This window comes from Corythoichthys intestinalis, chromosome 12, assembly GCF_030265065.1.
Source record: "Corythoichthys intestinalis isolate RoL2023-P3 chromosome 12, ASM3026506v1, whole genome shotgun sequence".
Lineage (NCBI taxonomy): Eukaryota > Metazoa > Chordata > Actinopteri > Syngnathiformes > Syngnathidae > Corythoichthys > Corythoichthys intestinalis.
In genome coordinates this window covers 54,731,556-54,751,855 of record NC_080406.1, presented here as the reverse complement: position 1 = coordinate 54,751,855, position 20,300 = coordinate 54,731,556, and the positions used below count along the sequence as shown (strand labels likewise).

Here is a 20,300-nt window from a genome sequence, read left to right as displayed (position 1 = left end):
GATGCATCCAACGAGGGATTAGGAGCAATCCTGTCTCAACGTTCTGCTGGCACAGACAGGCTTCATCCATGTGCCTTTTTGTCACGCAAATTCTCATCGGCTGAGCGCAACTATGATGTCGGTGACCGTGAGCTTCTTGCTGTTAAAGCTGCTCTAGAAGAGTGGAGACACTGGTTAGAAGGGGCAAAACACCCATTCATTGTATGGACAGACCACAAAAACTTAGAATATATCAAAAAAGACTAAGTGCACGTCAGGCCAGGTGGACTTTGTTTTTCAACAGGTTCAACTTTATTCTGTCTTATCGACCCGGTTCCAAAAATGGTAAACCTGATGCCTTGTCTAGACTCTTTCCACTTACAGATAATTCCAAAGAGCCTGAGCACATCCTGCCGTTGGATCGTGTGGTTGGGGCATTCACCTGGCAGATTGAGTCTGTTGTCAAGCAGGCCAACAGTGGATGTCCTACACCTAGTGGCTGCCCTTCGGATCGTTTGTTTGTGCCGGAGAGCGTGAGGTCCCAAGTCATTCATTGGGCTCACTCGTCTCTACTTACATGTCATCCGGGGGTGAAGCGCACGATGTTCGTCATCAAACAGAGGTTCTGGTGGCCATCCATGGAAAAAGAGGTGGGGGAATATGTTGCAGCCTGCACTGTCTGTTGCAGAAACAAATCTTCCTCCAGAGCACCTAGAGGACTCCTGCATCCACTTCCCATTCCCATGAGACCCTGGTCAGACATCTCCTCGGACTTCGTAACAGGACTTCCACCATCGCAAGGTAACACTGCCGTCCTGACGGTGGTGGATCGTTTTTCCAAAATGGTAAATTTCATTGCATTGCCCAAGTTACCGTCAGCCAAACAAACAGCTGAGATCATGATGAATCATGTATTTCGTCTCCATGGGTTCCCAAAGGACATAGTGTCCGACCGTGGTCCACAATTCGTTTCACGCTTCTGGAAGGAATTCTGCTTTCTCATTGGTGCTTCTGTAAGCCTATCTTCAGGATATCACCCACAGTCCAATGGCCAAACGGAACGGCTCAACCAAGAGTTGGAGACAAGCCTGCGGTGTCTCGTAACCCAGAACCCTGCCTCGTGGAGTACTCACCTTACCTGGGTGGAGTTCGCCCACAACACCCTTCCCACCGCAGCAACAGGACTGTCTCCTTTCCAGCGTGCTTATGGCTACCAACCTCCTCTGTTTCCTGAGGGAGAAAGGGCAGTGATGGTCCCGTCGGCTCATGCCCTCATTCGACGCTGCCATCGGGTCTGGGCTGCGACACGGAAGGTCCTCATCCGCAGCGCTGCGAGAATGAAGAAGGTGGCAGATCGTCGTCGTTGTCAAGCTCCAGACTACAAGGCGGGGCAGAGAGTCTGGTTGTGTGCCAAAGACCTGCCCCTTCGGATGGCTTCCAGGAAGTTGGCACCTCGGTTCATGGGTCCTTACCCAATTGCCAAAGTGATTAACCCTGTCTCTGTGCGCCTCCGTCTTCCCAGGTCCCTCCGGGTTCACCCCACCTTCCACGTTTCCAGGATTAAGCCAGTTAAGGAGAGCTCCCTCGTCCCACCTGTCAAGCCGCCGCCTCCACCTCGCATGCTGGACGGGGGTCTTGTCTATACGGTCCGGCGGCTTCTGGATGTGAGGAAACGTGGGCGTGGTCGACAGTATCTGGTGGACTGGGAGGGGTATGGCCCGGAGAAGAGGTCTTGGATTCCTGCAAGTTTCATTGAGGACAAGGACCTTATCAAGGACTTTGAGGCACAGCGGTCTCGTGGGTCGTCTGGAGCCGCCCCTAGGAGGGGGGGTACTGTAACGTCTCGGAAGTCTTGTTAATGTTTTGTGTTGATTCATGTCATTCTTTTATTTTGGTACTGGCATGCCTCCTAGAGTTAACTTTACTTCCTGCCCTTGCCAATCAGGCTGATCGCGTCCACCTGTCATCCTCTGTATAAATAGCCTGCTTCCAAACTTACCCAGTGTCGGTTTGTCTGCTATCCTGCCACGTCCTACGCCACGTCCTTGTGTAAGCCCCTTTTTTGAGAACGATTCATGTTTTTGAACCAATGCCTTTTTGTTTCTAGTGAACGATACTCAGTTGTTTGAGGTCCAGCTGTTGCTGTGAATTTTTGTTATCTTCTCTTTTTGAACTTTATGAACTGGAAAATAAATCTTTGTTTGGATTGAACTGTCGAGCATTTGGGTCCTTTAGTGCATCCTTGTCAAGCAGTTACTCAAAATGTCACTCATACCTCAGTATTCTTTTCACTGGATACTTTTTTTTACTTATACTTTTGTGCTTGAGTACATTTTTGGATGACTACTTTTACTCTTACTTGAGTAATATCATTTTGAAGTAACGTTCTTCTTATGTGAGTAAAATTTTGGCTACTCTGCCCACCTTTGGTAGCTAATTACCAGTGTTGTTAATAACGGCGTTAGAATATAACGGCGTTACTAACGGCGTTATTGTTTTCAGTTGTGAGTAATCTAATTAATTGCTTTTATCTCCGCAATGCCGTTACCGTTACTGAGGCGGGAAAGGAGTGCGTTGCAAGAAAAGTCTGAGAGAGACGGACTCACGGAGACGAGAGAGCAGAGCAGGAGTGGTGAGGAGGCAAGGGAGTTGTGACACTGTTGCAAACGCGATGCTAGGTGGCTCCAATAACACCTGACTGTAGCCGATAGCCTACAAACTACGCCCACATGATGCTACGGTAGATATCACATATATATAGAACTAGATGCAAATGACAGACACAGCGGCATTAGCAACATGAGAGAGTAATAGAATACACCTTGTGTCAAGTAGGGTTCATGCCCCCGATGATTTATGACTTTGACCTCTGTGACCCCGCCCCCTTTGACTGTAGTCCTTTGATCTCTATTGATGATGACAGATGATTGATGACCCCTCCCCCCTTCCCCTTTGATCGTGGTCCTTTGATCTCTATTGGTGCTGACAGGTGATTGATGACCCCCCCCCCCTATCCCTTTGATCGTAGTCCTTTGATCTCTATTGGTGCTGACAGATGATTAATGACCCCCGCCCCCGGACCCCTTTTGATCGTAGTCCTTTGATCACTATTGGTCATGGCAGATGTTTAACAACTTTGAAGTTTAGCGCATGCGTGCTAGGCGTGTTATGGGTTATGTCCGTACATGTCCCCCCTAGAAAAAAACGTAGTGTGTGGAGGGGGCGTGTTTAGCGCATGCGTGCTAATGCGTGTTCCGGGGACATGTCCGTACATGTGAATCGGAAGTAGTAGGGCGTGTTTAGCGCATGCGTGCTAATGCGTGTTCCGGGGACATGTCCGTACATGTCCTAACGAAGAATCGGAAGTAGTAGGGCGTGGCTAGCGCCTGGGCTAGTCGTAGCCAAAGCGATGTCCCCTTTGACCCGTACCTATTTGGAAACAAGGGGGGTTATGGGAAAGTGTGGGTGGGAAGGGGTAACTTATCTAGGCATGTTCATGCATGTCCGGACAAAGCCCCCATGGGAGGGTGTGGTCTGTGTGTAGGCTAGTTTTGTAGCAATGCTGAGTGAGTATTTTTCCGGCGAATCTTTTACCTTCTGGATGAAGTCTCTTCTGTCAGGTTAGTGGTTCTATAATAAGTTTTAAGAAGTCTTGCACGAGTTCAATTTCAAGCATTTGTGAAACTACAGTTTTTATATCAAAGTAACTTCATTCCATTTACTCAAAGTACAGCGTCTTTCAAGTAAGAAGTTTGCTTGATCATTTCACCACAGATACTACAGGCAGAGCATTGACTTCAACTCCAGACAGCTTTTTGCTGCAACTATAGTTTGGTACTAATGTATACATATATACACACTTAGGCAAATAACTATGTATTTCAACCGGATTTAATTCATTCTATTTCGCAAAGTTAGCATGCTCTCTATATCTTTAAAAGTAACCAAATAAGAGTTGGTGACATACCAGTTTTGTTGCCGAAGAGTCTTTTCTCCCCAACTTCTTCCTTGCGATTCCGCGGGCCGACTGATTCGAACCATGTCTCAAAAATCAACGCGAATCTCCGCCCCTCTTCCATAGCATGGAAGCATAGTGTTCTGGTTATTATGCAATCGACCTAGCATACAGTTTCAGAGGTTTGCACTGGTGAACGGTTAGGAGTTTACATTCGAGTTTTCTCAACAGACTGTAATATATTTGATCCAAATAAATACCAAATGCTCTAAAATACTGTATATAGTGTTCTTATTCTTCAATCAGTTAATATACACATCTTTGATGTGAAAGATGTTATAGAATGTATAAGGTGATAACTTGTAGAACATGAAAAGCACAACATAAAATGTTAAATATGAACTACTACTGCATCCGAAGTGTTATGTAGATATTATGTGAATGTTCATACTTGTAATTCTTGAGGTTTGGGGATTTACTTCCTACTACAAAACACATTGTCTCTAAACTCGGTATATTTGGATATTTATGGAAATGTAACTATTTCGTTGTTAGTACGTTTATAAAGAGTTTAGTAAGCGAGATGAATAAGTTATACAGTACATGAGACAGTAATTCATTTACTTTTAGGGAGAAGTAATTTTTTAACTGTAACTCATTACTTTTTAAAAGTAAGATGACCAACAGTGGTTACAAGTTAACTTTTTGTGTTTAAGAATGACAACTGCCATCTTGATATTACAGTGAGCAAACAATAGGATGATGTACAACTCAGTTTCATTGCAAACGTATTAGTTCAAGAGTGTTCCATTTAAAAGACCCTCTAACATAAAAACAAATGGGAACTAATATTCACTTTGAAACTAAAATTACATGACATAAAATGTTGAATATAAAAGAATGCTACTTGTAGTTCAGCGGGTTGGACTATTTATACATTTATGTTAATGTAATTATTTCCTTGTTAGTATGTTTTTAAAGAGTTTAGTAAGCGAGATGAATAAGTTATACAGTACATGAGTTACTAACTCATATAGTCTTTTTGGCAAAAGTATTTTTTAACTGTAACTCATTACGTTTTTTTAAAGATTAACAACACTGGTTACAAGTTAACTTTATGTGTTTTAGAACGACAACTGCCTTCTTACTATTAAAATGAGCAAAACAATAGGGCGATGTACAACTCAGTTTCATTACAAGCGTGTTAGTCCAAGAGTGTTCCATTTAAAAGACCCCCTATCTTAACAAAAACAAATAGGAACTAATGTTCACAAAATTACACAGCATAGAATATTGAACATAAAAGAATGCTATATCTAAAGAGTTATATGTTAGAATATTTTTAAAGAATTCAGTAAGCGCAATGAATAAGTTTAAACAGTATCCAGACCAAATTGACAGCCAGCTGAGTTATACTAGCCATCTCCACCCCCACATATTTTTAAAGAATTCAGTAAGCGCAATGAATAAGTTTAAACAGTATCCAGACCAAATTGACAGCCAGCTGAGTTCTACTAGCCATCTCCACCCCCACCTGCAAACACATACAACGTGATAAAAGATACATCTGAAAGTGTCAATTTCAACAAGGGGCAAAAAAGCAGGTTTCAAAGACCTAGAAAATTATGTATTTAAAAATATCTGCAATGATACTATTATCTTGTTATTTCAAAAGATTTTATGAACATTACTTTAGTACAGTACGCATTTGTTTTGTGCATATATTAATTTCACATGCTAAAGAAATGTTTGTACGCCTGATACAGTTGGTATACCTTCTCTTACAAAATCATCTTGTAATTGCATAATAAGTGCTCTTATGCAAACGTGTTCATTTGAAAAGTGCAACAAGCAACAAATACGGTACCTCCAAAAGCATACTGCACATATCTGAACAATGATGAAGGAGGGGAATATGTTGGACCATTTTTAACCTTCTGTCTGTTTGTATTCCAAAAGCTACTACTTACACACACTTATCTCATACCTGAGTCAATCCAAGTTAATTAAAGAAATATTCAGAACAGTATATGTTGCGTTAGCAAGTTTGATAAAAAAATAAAAAATAAAACATTCAAATAAGAGTTAGGTAGTTACATACCGACTTTGTCAATGACCATACGTGTGCGCAGTTTGAAGAGGAGTCACGTTTCTCATTGGTTCTCTCATTGGTTATTCAAAATCATTCTAAAATACTTCAGCCATAAAACTATTCATTTAACTTTCTGCCAATAATGCAATTCAGTGCAATTGAGGTGGCACTGTCATGACTGAATGTCTGACTGTCATGCCTCATTGTGTGAAGTTTGCTCGTTCTTCCCCACTCCATGTGTGGGGTTTACGACGGGTGCTCAAGTTTCCTCCCACATTCCAAAAAACATGCATGTTAGGAGTATTTAACGCATCAAATTGGCCACATAATTTTTTGGGTTGTCTGGAAATTAGTCTGGTAACCCTTCCATTTTGGAAGGATCTTAGTGTTCGCGGCATGCTCGTAAGGCCTCCTATTTTTACCCATTACATACTTTCCTGAAGACTTAAAGATTGGCATTATTTTTTTTTTTCTTCCTCAAAACCCTGTTTGTTTGTTGTTTTATTTTTTTTTTTTTTAATAAGAGCAACTTTATGTATCTTTAATACATCATAATAAAATATGTCCACACCATTTAGCAGTCTAAATTTGTCTTTTGAAAACTTCAGCTGTACACTCACTGACGTCATGCTATTGGCTCCGGCCATCCTGTGTGGACTTTGCATGTTCTCCCCCTGTCGATGTCGATGTGAAACTCTAAATAAGCTTCATAAGTCACATCGACTTCCCTCTTTTTTCACTAGCAGGCCAAAGTGTTCCACGGTGTGTCTGTGGTTTAAAAGAAAAAAACTACAGTAAACATCAGTGAATCAAGAACTCTTGTGTCACCACGTGTGAACAATCCGTCATCCTCAGTGTACCTTTTTATACCATCCGCCAACAACGATGGCAGGTACAGTATTCTATTTTTTTCCTTAATTTTATTAATACGTCGTATAATACATGTTTTTGGGTAGTTATTTTTAGGTTTAGGGGGTATTTAGGGGGACCTAAAGGGTTAATTCCGATTTATGCGGTAATTTGGGTTATGTCGTCAGCGTAAGAACGGATCTCGTTCGTAACCCGGGGGACTACCTGTAATTTGTATTGTATTGTGTGAGAAAATTGTATTCATGCTTAAAACACAACCATTATACATCATATTTTGCATGCTTTTGTTATGCTTGCATGAGAACATTGTAGCATAGAGCATCATTGTTATATTAACCGGCTTGAGTGTGCCTTCCCATAGCCTTGACTACCGTAGACTGTATCACAATATGCCCAAATATGGACTGTTATGTTCCTGTGCTTTCCAATATGCCCTGAATGAATACAAAGGGCGACTGTGGCTTATCATCGTTCTAGCCAGAGTCGGTGTTCAAGGTCGTATCTTGAGGTGTTTTTCCCCCTACTGGAGATGTTTTTCTGTGGAAAACCACCAGAGTTGATACTTAAGTTTCAGTCTCGTGTTCATAGGTATCGTTTCACAGTAAGCATTCTTGGGTAACGCCCTTTCAACAGTATAAATGTCCAACCTCTATTGTACTTATGGGTGATCACAGCTCCTGGCAGAATCACATCATTTTGTACCCCTGATATACAGTATCATGTTTATAAAGTCTTCGAAGCAGGCAATCTTTGGTTGGTCGTATTCATTTCTCTCATCGAGCTATCGAGGTAACACTTGTCTTGGAGTTCAAACCTGAATTTCCCTGACATATTGTACTGATTTTTTTGTGGTTGTTGTTGTTAGAGACTAAATACAAAATGGAAAAAGATTCACTTAAAATTAGAGAAAAGTAAAAAATAAATGCAAAATTTCAAAAAATGAACATGCAAAATGAAATGAAAAATAACTAAGTATTACATTGATAAAATGCAAAGTAACAAAAAAAACTTTGACTATGTTCAAAAAAGAATACGTGGGCAGACCGCATTCATACGAATGGCTGGCTGTCAAGTATATACGGAGGCAAGTTGATGATAAAAATGGTCCCTTTTGAATTTTCAACAGTGTATATTCTATAAGAGGCACTTTATAATGTCTATGTTGAGCTTTATTGGTATGTGCGTGGCGTATTATATATTTTATCTAGGTGACGAGCTATTTTCTACTTTTTAAGCTGACTCTGCTAACTGGGAATGTATCGCCAGGGATAAATTCATTAAGTCGCTACCTCTTTAAATTGTCAACTCTTTCAGAGGCCCTTTGTGACGTTCACACTCATCTATATTTGTGACTATTGGTACATGACTGGCTTTCACGTGCTAATTAGCTCGATTTTGTAAGCTTTGAGCTAAGGTATCACCTTCATGAAAAGAGTACCAGGTCGATGCATGACAACCTGTATTGTTTACACCAAAATGCTTGACATTATTATATTATAGAGATCTGTATAGATTGAAAAGTGATGTCAACAAACAATAAACACAAATTTATAATACAAAACTAATTTCATGTTATTTTATTAGGTCAAATTTTCATGAACTGCTTCTGCTGGGGACTGCTGCTGGCTGTAGGCCAAATGTAGCCCATTTTTCAAATAGCAAAAAACATATTAAATAAGCCTTTTATTTCATGTTTTGACGGCTGACCGTTGCCATCCATTTTTTCTGCTGCTCTAATTCTTTGCGGAAGCCATGCTGCACAACCAACAATCAAAGGCCGCTGATCCATAAAATGTTAGGTGTAAACAATGAACCACGACACCAATTTCATCAATTGTTCAATAAAAAATGTTTTCCTTTATCAAGGGGTAATAACTTGTTATTGTTATACATTACACAATGAAAATAATACAATTTTGTTCCTGCCTTGTAATCATTGTATTTGTGTTGCTTGGGTCCAAGCTAAATGAAAAATGCCTCTAAAAAGGTACAGGTTTGGTTTTGCTAAAATTAGAGGCTATATTAAAAATTTGAGTTAAGCAGGAAATGTTTGTTAAACGTAATTTCAGGTCAAACAGTCTATAAAATAAGGAATATGTACACACACACACACACACACACACACACATATACATATAAGCATTAGAACGTACAACAGTAAAGAAAAGTGGAAAATATAATTTAAAAGTCGTGACCTCAAACGTTTTGGGAAACAAAAGTGGTTTTATATGTCAATGCGACAAAACAAACTAGGATGTGCCATTCAGAACTTGGGAATAAAATATGTTATACATGGTGTTAGCTTTAATATATTACCACAGGTAGGTGAATCAAGGAAATCTAGACATTTTCTGGAAAAACAGCATTCTTGTTGTGAAAAACGAAAAACCTAAGTCATCCTGCATTTCAATGTAAAAGTTGATTTCTCATGGAAATGCCAAACAAACATGAAACTTTCACTCCACATCGGAAAGTTCACTTCTGTGTAACAGTTTACATAGTTTTCAGCTGTCGCCTTACGCCTCCAAATGTAAAACTAACATTTGAATATATGTTATAATGCAATGACAAAATCAAATCACTTAGATACATGATTATATCCATTTTCCCATAAATGTCGCAACTACCGCTGTCAGTTTCATTGAAAACCACTACAGTTCTGCTTGTGCTTGCAACTACCCGAGGCTCCGTAACCCGGAAAACCCGGAAGTAAAATCGGATAATCGATCCCTATGGGGGTGTCGCCACTCTCTTTATACCGTTGTGGGTATGACTGTATACGTGAATGGTTGCACGTCTCATTGTGGCCTGCGATTGGCTGTTAACCGATTCAGGCTGTACCCCGCCAACTGCCCGTAGTAAGCTAGGATAGGCTCCAGCACATCCGCGACCCTCGTGAGGCTAAGCGGCATTGAAAAGGAATGAATGTGTTTTTATTTTAATGATTAATTATTTTATGAACTTATTTTTAATGATTAATTATTTTAAAATTTTAAATGATCAATTTATTTTTATAAATGATTATTTTAATGATTTGTCTTTAAAAATGTAATCTTTTTTTTTTTTTTTTTTTAATTATTTCTATTAAATTATTTCTATTAAACTGTGATTTAAAATTTAATTTTAGGATTCCTTATTTCAGCAGGTGGAACACCTATAAGGTCTGAGTTACGTCTGTTTGCCAGAAGTGGGAGAGTGGCCAAAAATTTTACTCACGTAAAAGTAGCGTTACTTCAAAATAATATTACTCAAGTAAAAGTAATCGTCCAAAAAAAAAAAAGTACTCATATACAAGTAAAAAAAAAGAATTTTATATACCGGGCAAATACTGTAAAAAAAACTGGTCTGTCCAACAATCTCAGCTTGTGTTATGTGCACCTTTATCTTAATACATTTTCTAAATGACCACAAATCTGCTGCATTATATACATTGGTTAAATATTAATATGTCATTGGCTCTCTATTGAGGTACCATCCAGGCATACTCCATTTTATCAGCTGTGAGATTTTGGTGGCATGCCCTGAGAGCCCTAACTAAGTCTTTAGCGCAGTCTTCGGATCCACGACTCTTGCGCCATTCCTTCAGCAGCTCTCTGGCAGTCTCGTCCAAATCGTTCGGATGTCTCGTTGAGACGGAATCCAGCTTACTTCCACTCATACCCAGCTGTCGTCCTAATCTACGCCAGTTACGACCCAAGTTTTCAGCAATCACATTTGTGGCAATGTCTAGCATGGCTAAAAGGGGATAGGAAGAAAAAAAGGGGAAAATACTTTATTCGTTCAATTTGTGGTTTCTGGTCCTGCGCGGCTTATTTCTGGATTTTTACAGGCCATTGAGCTGCAAGTATTTTAGTGTAATAATATGTGGACACCATATTCCGAAAATTATGGTAATTTTTTATCTGTAGGCATTGAGATTGTCCATTCAACGTTCAACAAGAATGCTGTTTTTCCAGAAAATGTCTAGATTTCCTTGATTCACCTACCTGTGGTAATATATTAAAGCTAACACCATGTATAACATATTTTATTCCCAAGTTCTGAATGGCACATCCTAGTTTGTTTTGTCGCATTGACATATAAAACCACTTTTGTTTCCCAAAACGTTTGAGGTCACGACTTTTAAATTATATTTTCCACTTTTCTTTACTGTTGTACGTTCTAATGCTTATATGTATATGTGTGTGTGTGTGTGTGTGTGTGTGTGTACATATTCCTTATTTTATAGACTGTTTGACCTGAAATTACGTTTAACAAACATTTCCTGCTTAACTCAAATTTTTAATATAGCCTCTAATTTTAGCAAAACCAAACCTGTACCTTTTTAGAGGCATTTTTCATTTAGCTTGGACCCAAGCAACACAAATACAATGATTACAAGGCAGGAACAAAATTGTATTATTTTCATTGTGTAATGTATAACAATAACAAGTTATTACCCCTTGATAAAGGAAAACATTTTTTATTGAACAATTGATGAAATTGGTGTCGTGGTTCATTGTTTACACCTAACATTTTATGGATCAGCGGCCTTTGATTGTTGGTTGTGCAGCATGGCTTCCGCAAAGAATTAGAGCAGCAGAAAAAATGGATGGCAACGGTCAGCCGTCAAAACATGAAATAAAAGGCTTATTTAATATGTTTTTTGCTATTTGAAAAATGGGCTACATTTGGCCTACAGCCAGCAGCAGTCCCCAGCAGAAGCAGTTCATGAAAATTTGACCTAATAAAATAACATGAAATTAGTTTTGTATTATAAATTTGTGTTTATTGTTTGTTGACATCACTTTTCAATCTATACAGATCTCTATAATATAATAATGTCAAGCATTTTGGTGTAAACAATACAGGTTGTCATGCATCGACCTGGTACTCTTTTCATGAAGGTGATACCTTAGCTCAAAGCTTACAAAATCGAGCTAATTAGCACGTGAAAGCCAGTCATGTACCAATAGTCACAAATATAGATGAGTGTGAACGTCACAAAGGGCCTCTGAAAGAGTTGACAATTTAAAGAGGTAGCGACTTAATGAATTTATCCCTGGCGATACATTCCCAGTTAGCAGAGTCAGCTTAAAAAGTAGAAAATAGCTCGTCACCTAGATAAAATATATAATACGCCACGCACATACCAATAAAGCTCAACATAGACATTATAAAGTGCCTCTTATAGAATATACACTGTTGAAAATTCAAAAGGGACCATTTTTATCATCAACTTGCCTCCGTATATACTTGACAGCCAGCCATTCGTATGAATGCGGTCTGCCCACGTATTCTTTTTTGAACATAGTCAAAGTTTTTTTTGTTACTTTGCATTTTATCAATGTAATACTTAGTTATTTTTCATTTCATTTTGCATGTTCATTTTTTGAAATTTTGCATTTATTTTTTACTTTTCTCTAATTTTAAGTGAATCTTTTTCCATTTTGTATTTAGTCTCTAACAACAACAACCACAAAAAAATCAGTACAATATGTCAGGGAAATTCAGGTTTGAACTCCAAGACAAGTGTTACCTCGATAGCTCGATGAGAGAAATGAATACGACCAACCAAAGATTGCCTGCTTCGAAGACTTTATAAACATGATACTGTATATCAGGGGTACAAAATGATGTGATTCTGCCAGGAGCTGTGATCACCCATAAGTACAATAGAGGTTGGACATTTATACTGTTGAAAGGGCGTTACCCAAGAATGCTTACTGTGAAACGATACCTATGAACACGAGACTGAAACTTAAGTATCAACTCTGGTGGTTTTCCACAGAAAAACATCTCCAGTAGGGGGAAAAACACCTCAAGATACGACCTTGAACACCGACTCTGGCTAGAACGATGATAAGCCACAGTCGCCCTTTGTATTCATTCAGGGCATATTGGAAAGCACAGGAACATAACAGTCCATATTTGGGCATATTGTGATACAGTCTACGGTAGTCAAGGCTATGGGAAGGCACACTCAAGCCGGTTAATATAACAATGATGCTCTATGCTACAATGTTCTCATGCAAGCATAACAAAAGCATGCAAAATATGATGTATAATGGTTGTGTTTTAAGCATGAATACAATTTTCTCACACAATACAATACAAATTACAGGTAGTCCCCCGGGTTACGAACGAGATCCGTTCTTACGCTGACGACATAACCCAAATTACCGCATAAATCGGAATTAACCCTTTAGGTCCCCCTAAATACCCCCTAAACCTAAAAATAACTACCCAAAAACATGTATTATACGACGTATTAATAAAATTAAGGAAAAAAATAGAATACTGTACCTGCCATCGTTGTTGGCGGATGGTATAAAAAGGTACACTGAGGATGACGGATTGTTCACACGTGGTGACACAAGAGTTCTTGATTCACTGATGTTTACTGTAGTTTTTTTCTTTTAAACCACAGACACACCGTGGAACACTTTGGCCTGCTAGTGAAAAAAGAGGGAAGTCGATGTGACTTATGAAGCTTATTTAGAGTTTCACATCGACATCGACAGGGGGAGAACATGCAAAGTCCACACAGGATGGCCGGAGCCAATAGCATGACGTCAGTGAGTGTACAGCTGAAGTTTTCAAAAGACAAATTTAGACTGCTAAATGGTGTGGACATATTTTATTATGATGTATTAAAGATACATAAAGTTGCTCTTATTAAAAAAAAAAAAAATAAAACAACAAACAAACAGGGTTTTGAGGAAGAAAAAAAAAAATAATGCCAATCTTTAAGTCTTCAGGAAAGTATGTAATGGGTAAAAATAGGAGGCCTTACGAGCATGCCGCGAACACTAAGATCCTTCCAAAATGGAAGGGTTACCAGACTAATTTCCAGACAACCCAAAAAATTATGTGGCCAATTTGATGCGTTAAATACTCCTAACATGCATGTTTTTTGGAATGTGGGAGGAAACTTGAGCACCCGTCGTAAACCCCACACATGGAGTGGGGAAGAACGAGCAAACTTCACACAATGAGGCATGACAGTCAGACATTCAGTCATGACAGTGCCACCTCAATTGCACTGAATTGCATTATTGGCAGAAAGTTAAATGAATAGTTTTATGGCTGAAGTATTTTAGAATGATTTTGAATAACCAATGAGAGAACCAATGAGAAACGTGACTCCTCTTCAAACTGCGCACACGTATGGTCATTGACAAAGTCGGTATGTAACTACCTAACTCTTATTTGAATGTTTTATTTTTTATTTTTTTATCAAACTTGCTAACGCAACATATACTGTTCTGAATATTTCTTTAATTAACTTGGATTGACTCAGGTATGAGATAAGTGTGTGTAAGTAGTAGCTTTTGGAATACAAACAGACAGAAGGTTAAAAATGGTCCAACATATTCCCCTCCTTCATCATTGTTCAGATATGTGCAGTATGCTTTTGGAGGTACCGTATTTGTTGCTTGTTGCACTTTTCAAATGAACACGTTTGCATAAGAGCACTTATTATGCAATTACAAGATGATTTTGTAAGAGAAGGTATACCAACTGTATCAGGCGTACAAACATTTCTTTAGCATGTGAAATTAATATATGCACAAAACAAATGCGTACTGTACTAAAGTAATGTTCATAAAATCTTTTGAAATAACAAGATAATAGTATCATTGCAGATATTTTTAAATACATAATTTTCTAGGTCTTTGAAACCTGCTTTTTTGCCCCTTGTTGAAATTGACACTTTCAGATGTATCTTTTATCACGTTGTATGTGTTTGCAGGTGGGGGTGGAGATGGCTAGTAGAACTCAGCTGGCTGTCAATTTGGTCTGGATACTGTTTAAACTTATTCATTGCGCTTACTGAATTCTTTAAAAATATGTGGGGGTGGAGATGGCTAGTATAACTCAGCTGGCTGTCAATTTGGTCTGGATACTGTTTAAACTTATTCATTGCGCTTACTGAATTCTTTAAAAATATTCTAACATATAACTCTTTAGATATAGCATTCTTTTATGTTCAATATTCTATGCTGTGTAATTTTGTGAACATTAGTTCCTATTTGTTTTTGTTAAGATAGGGGGTCTTTTAAATGGAACACTCTTGGACTAACACGCTTGTAATGAAACTGAGTTGTACATCGCCCTATTGTTTTGCTCATTTTAATAGTAAGAAGGCAGTTGTCGTTCTAAAACACATAAAGTTAACTTGTAACCAGTGTTGTTAATCTTTAAAAAAACGTAATGAGTTACAGTTAAAAAATACTTTTGCCAAAAAGACTATATGAGTTAGTAACTCATGTACTGTATAACTTATTCATCTCGCTTACTAAACTCTTTAAAAACATACTAACAAGGAAATAATTACATTAACATAAATGTATAAATAGTCCAACCCGCTGAACTACAAGTAGCATTCTTTTATATTCAACATTTTATGTCATGTAATTTTAGTTTCAAAGTGAATATTAGTTCCCATTTGTTTTTATGTTAGAGGGTCTTTTAAATGGAACACTCTTGAACTAATACGTTTGCAATGAAACTGAGTTGTACATCATCCTATTGTTTGCTCACTGTAATATCAAGATGGCAGTTGTCATTCTTAAACACAAAAAGTTAACTTGTAACCACTGTTGGTCATCTTACTTTTAAAAAGTAATGAGTTACAGTTAAAAAATTACTTCTCCCTAAAAGTAAATGAATTACTGTCTCATGTACTGTATAACTTATTCATCTCGCTTACTAAACTCTTTATAAACGTACTAACAACGAAATAGTTACATTTCCATAAATATCCAAATATACCGAGTTTAGAGACAATGTGTTTTGTAGTAGGAAGTAAATCCCCAAACCTCAAGAATTACAAGTATGAACATTCACATAATATCTACATAACACTTCGGATGCAGTAGTAGTTCATATTTAACATTTTATGTTGTGCTTTTCATGTTCTACAAGTTATCACCTTATACATTCTATAACATCTTTCACATCAAAGATGTGTATATTAACTGATTGAAGAATAAGAACACTATATACAGTATTTTAGAGCATTTGGTATTTATTTGGATCAAATATATTACAGTCTGTTGAGAAAACTCGAATGTAAACTCCTAACCGTTCACCAGTGCAAACCTCTGAAACTGTATGCTAGGTCGATTGCATAATAACCAGAACACTATGCTTCCATGCTATGGAAGAGGGGCGGAGATTCGCGTTGATTTTTGAGACATGGTTCGAATCAGTCGGCCCGCGGAATCGCAAGGAAGAAGTTGGGGAGAAAAGACTCTTCGGCAACAAAACTGGTATGTCACCAACTCTTATTTGGTTACTTTTAAAGATATAGAGAGCATGCTAACTTTGCGAAATAGAATGAATTAAATCCGGTTGAAATACATAGTTATTTGCCTAAGTGTGTATATATGTATACATTAGTACCAAACTATAGTTGCAGCAAAAAGCTGTCTGGAGTTGAAGTCAATGCTCTGCCTGTAGTATCTGTGGTGAAATGATCAAGCAAACTTCTTACTTGAAAGACGCTGTACTTTGAGTAAATGGAATGAAGTTACTTTGATATAAAAACTGTAGTTTCACAAATGCTTGAAATTGAACTCGTGCAAGACTTCTTAAAACTTATTATAGAACCACTAACCTGACAGAAGAGACTTCATCCAGAAGGTAAAAGATTCGCCGGAAAAATACTCACTCAGCATTGCTACAAAACTAGCCTACACACAGACCACACCCTCCCATGGGGGCTTTGTCCGGACATGCATGAACATGCCTAGATAAGTTACCCCTTCCCACCCACACTTTCCCATAACCCCCCTTGTTTCCAAATAGGTACGGGTCAAAGGGGACATCGCTTTGGCTACGACTAGCCCAGGCGCTAGCCACGCCCTACTACTTCCGATTCTTCGTTAGGACATGTACGGACATGTCCCCGGAACACGCATTAGCACGCATGCGCTAAACACGCCCTACTACTTCCGATTCACATGTACGGACATGTCCCCGGAACACGCATTAGCACGCATGCGCTAAACACGCCCCCTCCACACACTACGTTTTTTTCTAGGGGGGACATGTACGGACATAACCCATAACACGCCTAGCACGCATGCGCTAAACTTCAAAGTTGTTAAACATCTGCCATGACCAATAGTGATCAAAGGACTACGATCAAAAGGGGTCCGGGGGCGGGGGTCATTAATCATCTGTCAGCACCAATAGAGATCAAAGGACTACGATCAAAGGGATAGGGGGGGGGGGGTCATCAATCACCTGTCAGCACCAATAGAGATCAAAGGACCACGATCAAAGGGGAAGGGGGGAGGGGTCATCAATCATCTGTCATCATCAATAGAGATCAAAGGACTACAGTCAAAGGGGGCGGGGTCACAGAGGTCAAAGTCATAAATCATCGGGGGCATGAACCCTACTTGACACAAGGTGTATTCTATTACTCTCTAACATGTATGAAGAACTAGATGCGTTGTTAAATAGCCGCCATCTTAAAGCAGTAGACTTCTCAAGAAGGCTCTGTTGTAGAGAACCTTCCTAGCTAAACTCAGTAACTTTTTATCTAGAATGCCCCTAAATTGGCAAAATCTTGACTTAAATCAATCTTTAAATGATGAAACAGTTTTAAAATTTACATACATTGAAAGTAGACAGAAGGGAACTAATGCAATAACGAGAGCAATTTTAACAACTTTAACGGTTGATTCACAACATTAAATCACTTCCAAACATAGCAAAGGTTACTATCTAGTTATTGCAATATCCGCAATACCCCTGTGTCTAGTTAAGTTTAGGGTAAATAATTGGGCTAGGGCCAATTGTCCCAAAAACCCTATAAACTTCACATTGTATGACACCCTGTCTTATGTACCGTCTTCAGAAGAGGCTTCTTCCTGGGGTGACAGCCATGCACACCAATTTGATGTAGAGTACAGCGTATGGTCTGAGCACTAATAGGGTGACCCCCCCCCCCCCCCCAGGGTGACCCCCCCCTTCATCTCTGCAGCAATGCTGACAGCACTCCTGTAACGAGTCACATGGCATTTTGCAGGGGAAATGACAAGCAGTACTCAATTTGGACATTTAGGGATGTACGTATTTACTAAGGGGTGTACTCACTTTTGTTGCCTGGGGTTTAGATATTAATGGCTATATTTTGAGTGATTTTGAGGGGAAAATAAATGAACTCTATTATACAAGCTGCATACAGACTAATTTTCATTGTGTCAAAGTGTCATTGTGTCAGTGTTGTGCCATGAAAAGTTTTAGTTAAATATCTGCAGAAATGCGAGGTGTGTACTCACTTTTGTGAAACACTGTATTTAATGTGTGCCTCCTCTGCCTGGATAGAAAAATGCATTTTTATGAAAAAACTAATGGCTATGTAATAGTGATGGTGAGATGAAGCCTCATGAGGCATTGAACCACTTGGGTTGAGAAAGGGCTCATTTCTCGAAGCTCCATGTGAGTGTAACCGGTTCTGAAACCGCTCCCACCTCTCTGACTAGGCTGGGGCACGAACCCACACCGCACTCCAGGATGCGCTCAATATTGACAGTGTAGGGATGCTAACTGCTGCACCATAAAGCTCGAGCCAACGGTACAGCCGCCACCGTATCTACTTGAAGGCATCGGAGGGAAGGTTTTCCACGCACCGCCTCACACACGCAAACCTGCGTGTACCCATCACATTAGCACTACTGGTTAAGTGTTTTTTATTATTATATAAATTTTAAATTTTTATTAGTTATTATTTTGTATTTACTTCAGACAGTTTCTATCTGAATATAGCGTAAGGAATGAGGAAAATATTTCTAGCCTATTTTCCTAATGGCAAAAGCAAGGGATTTATTTAACGTACATATACCATTTAATAATGATATGTTATATGAATGCATAATTACAAAGTGACAACATCATTGACATTAGAAAAATGTCAACGACATGACTGGGCAATCATTTTTCCCCACTTAAGCTAGCCCGCATCACTAGGATGTAGCTAATTATAAAAACAGTATTGACAAACCAGGATTCATACATTTAAAGTGATTTTTATTTAAAATCTTTCCTTGCCAAACAGTTGCTTCTAAGAACAGGAATCTATGATGCGCTTCATGCTCATGAAGCGCGTGCTAATCATGCCCATGTCCCTGAAGCTTCTGTACTCGCCAGGCCTCAGGTAAATCATCTTGCCCCTGAAGTTCGGCTGTTCGAACAGTAGCCAGTGGCCGTCCAACACGTTGCACGACATGCATTCGCTCATGCGAAGGCGGTCTATGATGTTCTCACAGTCCTCTTGAAGCTCGTTGGACTGGCCGCTCATGTTCTCCCGCTCAAAGATTCTGATCCTGAACTGCCCTCTATGCTGTAGGTTTGCAAAGAAAAAGGGAACTGTCAGCAAAACACTATTACAAGAAGATCATTTCGTGGAATGGTGTCTAGTTTGTGGGACAGTGGGTGCATGGGACTAGTCGAAGGTTCTGTGTTTGAATCTTGCAATATACTCCATGTGCGCGCATGCGTTTTCCTCGGATAATCTAAATTTCTCCTGGATTTGATAAAGCAGTTTCGGTTACAAAGTGTTAAAGAAAATGTATTGAATAGTGATCTTCTCAAAGAAGTCAATAGACTGAGACTCACACCAACAAACAATAGGTTCTGAAATGGCCACACTTTCCACCAAAGCCAAGCTACACCTTCTATGAGATTGAATAATTGTTTTTCTCAGTGTGCACTGTGATTGACTTGTCTTGCCTTGCTCATTGGTGACTCTGAACAGATTAAGTGGTAGACATTGGATGGCTGTGTTGCAGTACCAAAGGGATCATGCGGCAAGACCTGATGCAGTCACTCATGCCCATGCGCTGATAGTCGGAGTAGTCACCCCTCCTGACGAAAAACTGGTTGCCCATGTAGTTTGTACGGTCGTAAACCATGAAGCAACCGCTCTCCACCCGGCAGGAGAGGCACCTGCTCAGGTAAGAGGACATATCAGCACAGTCACTGCTGGTCTCATAGGATCGTCCTTGGAAGTTCCTGTCCTCATAGAAAATAATCTGAAACCCAAATAGTTATGATTGATTAGATTGATGGATTAGCAGATAAAACTCATTTCCGTAAAGATAAGGTTTACCTTGCCCATGGTCATGGCTGCGGTGGTACGTTAGCAAGCTCAAAGGGACTGCTTGCCGTTCTCCATGTCGCCTGGCTGCTTTTATACCTGACCTCGCACCCGGAGCATACATGACCCCATTGTGCAAAGTCCTGACAGGGCAACATGCAGCAGAGGCCCCACCACGTGCAGAGCCGCAATTCAAAGAGGCCTTCAAACACATCATGATTTGCGGTGGTAGCATTTGTAGTGAAGTACCCCCCCGGCCAGGTCACCTGCATTGTCTACACTGTTCAAAGGCAAAAAGGAGGTTTGCC

The 20,300-nt window shown here is 39.3% G+C and overlaps 1 protein-coding gene across 1 annotated transcript; it reads right to left on the bottom strand.

The window, feature by feature from the left end:
• Window positions 1-18,957: 18,957 nt before the first annotated feature.
• Window positions 18,958-20,025, bottom strand: LOC130926913 (gamma-crystallin M3-like). The gene is made up of 3 exons (XM_057852235.1): window positions 20,005-20,025; window positions 19,688-19,927; window positions 18,958-19,236 (listed from the first exon to the last, which is right to left on the bottom strand). Exons 1-3 carry the CDS (start codon window positions 20,017-20,019, stop codon window positions 18,958-18,960), a joined length of 534 nt encoding a protein of 177 aa, XP_057708218.1. The 5' UTR covers window positions 20,020-20,025.
• Window positions 20,026-20,300: the final 275 nt, after the last annotated feature.

What these genes read in the sequence shown, in the direction of transcription:
- LOC130926913 (XM_057852235.1), bottom strand. An exon ending in CTTGCCGCATGATCCCTTTG is followed by an intron (nt 19,237 to 19,687) that starts GTACTGCAACAC and finishes GCAAACCTACAG; the next exon opens with CATAGAGGGCAGTTCAGGAT.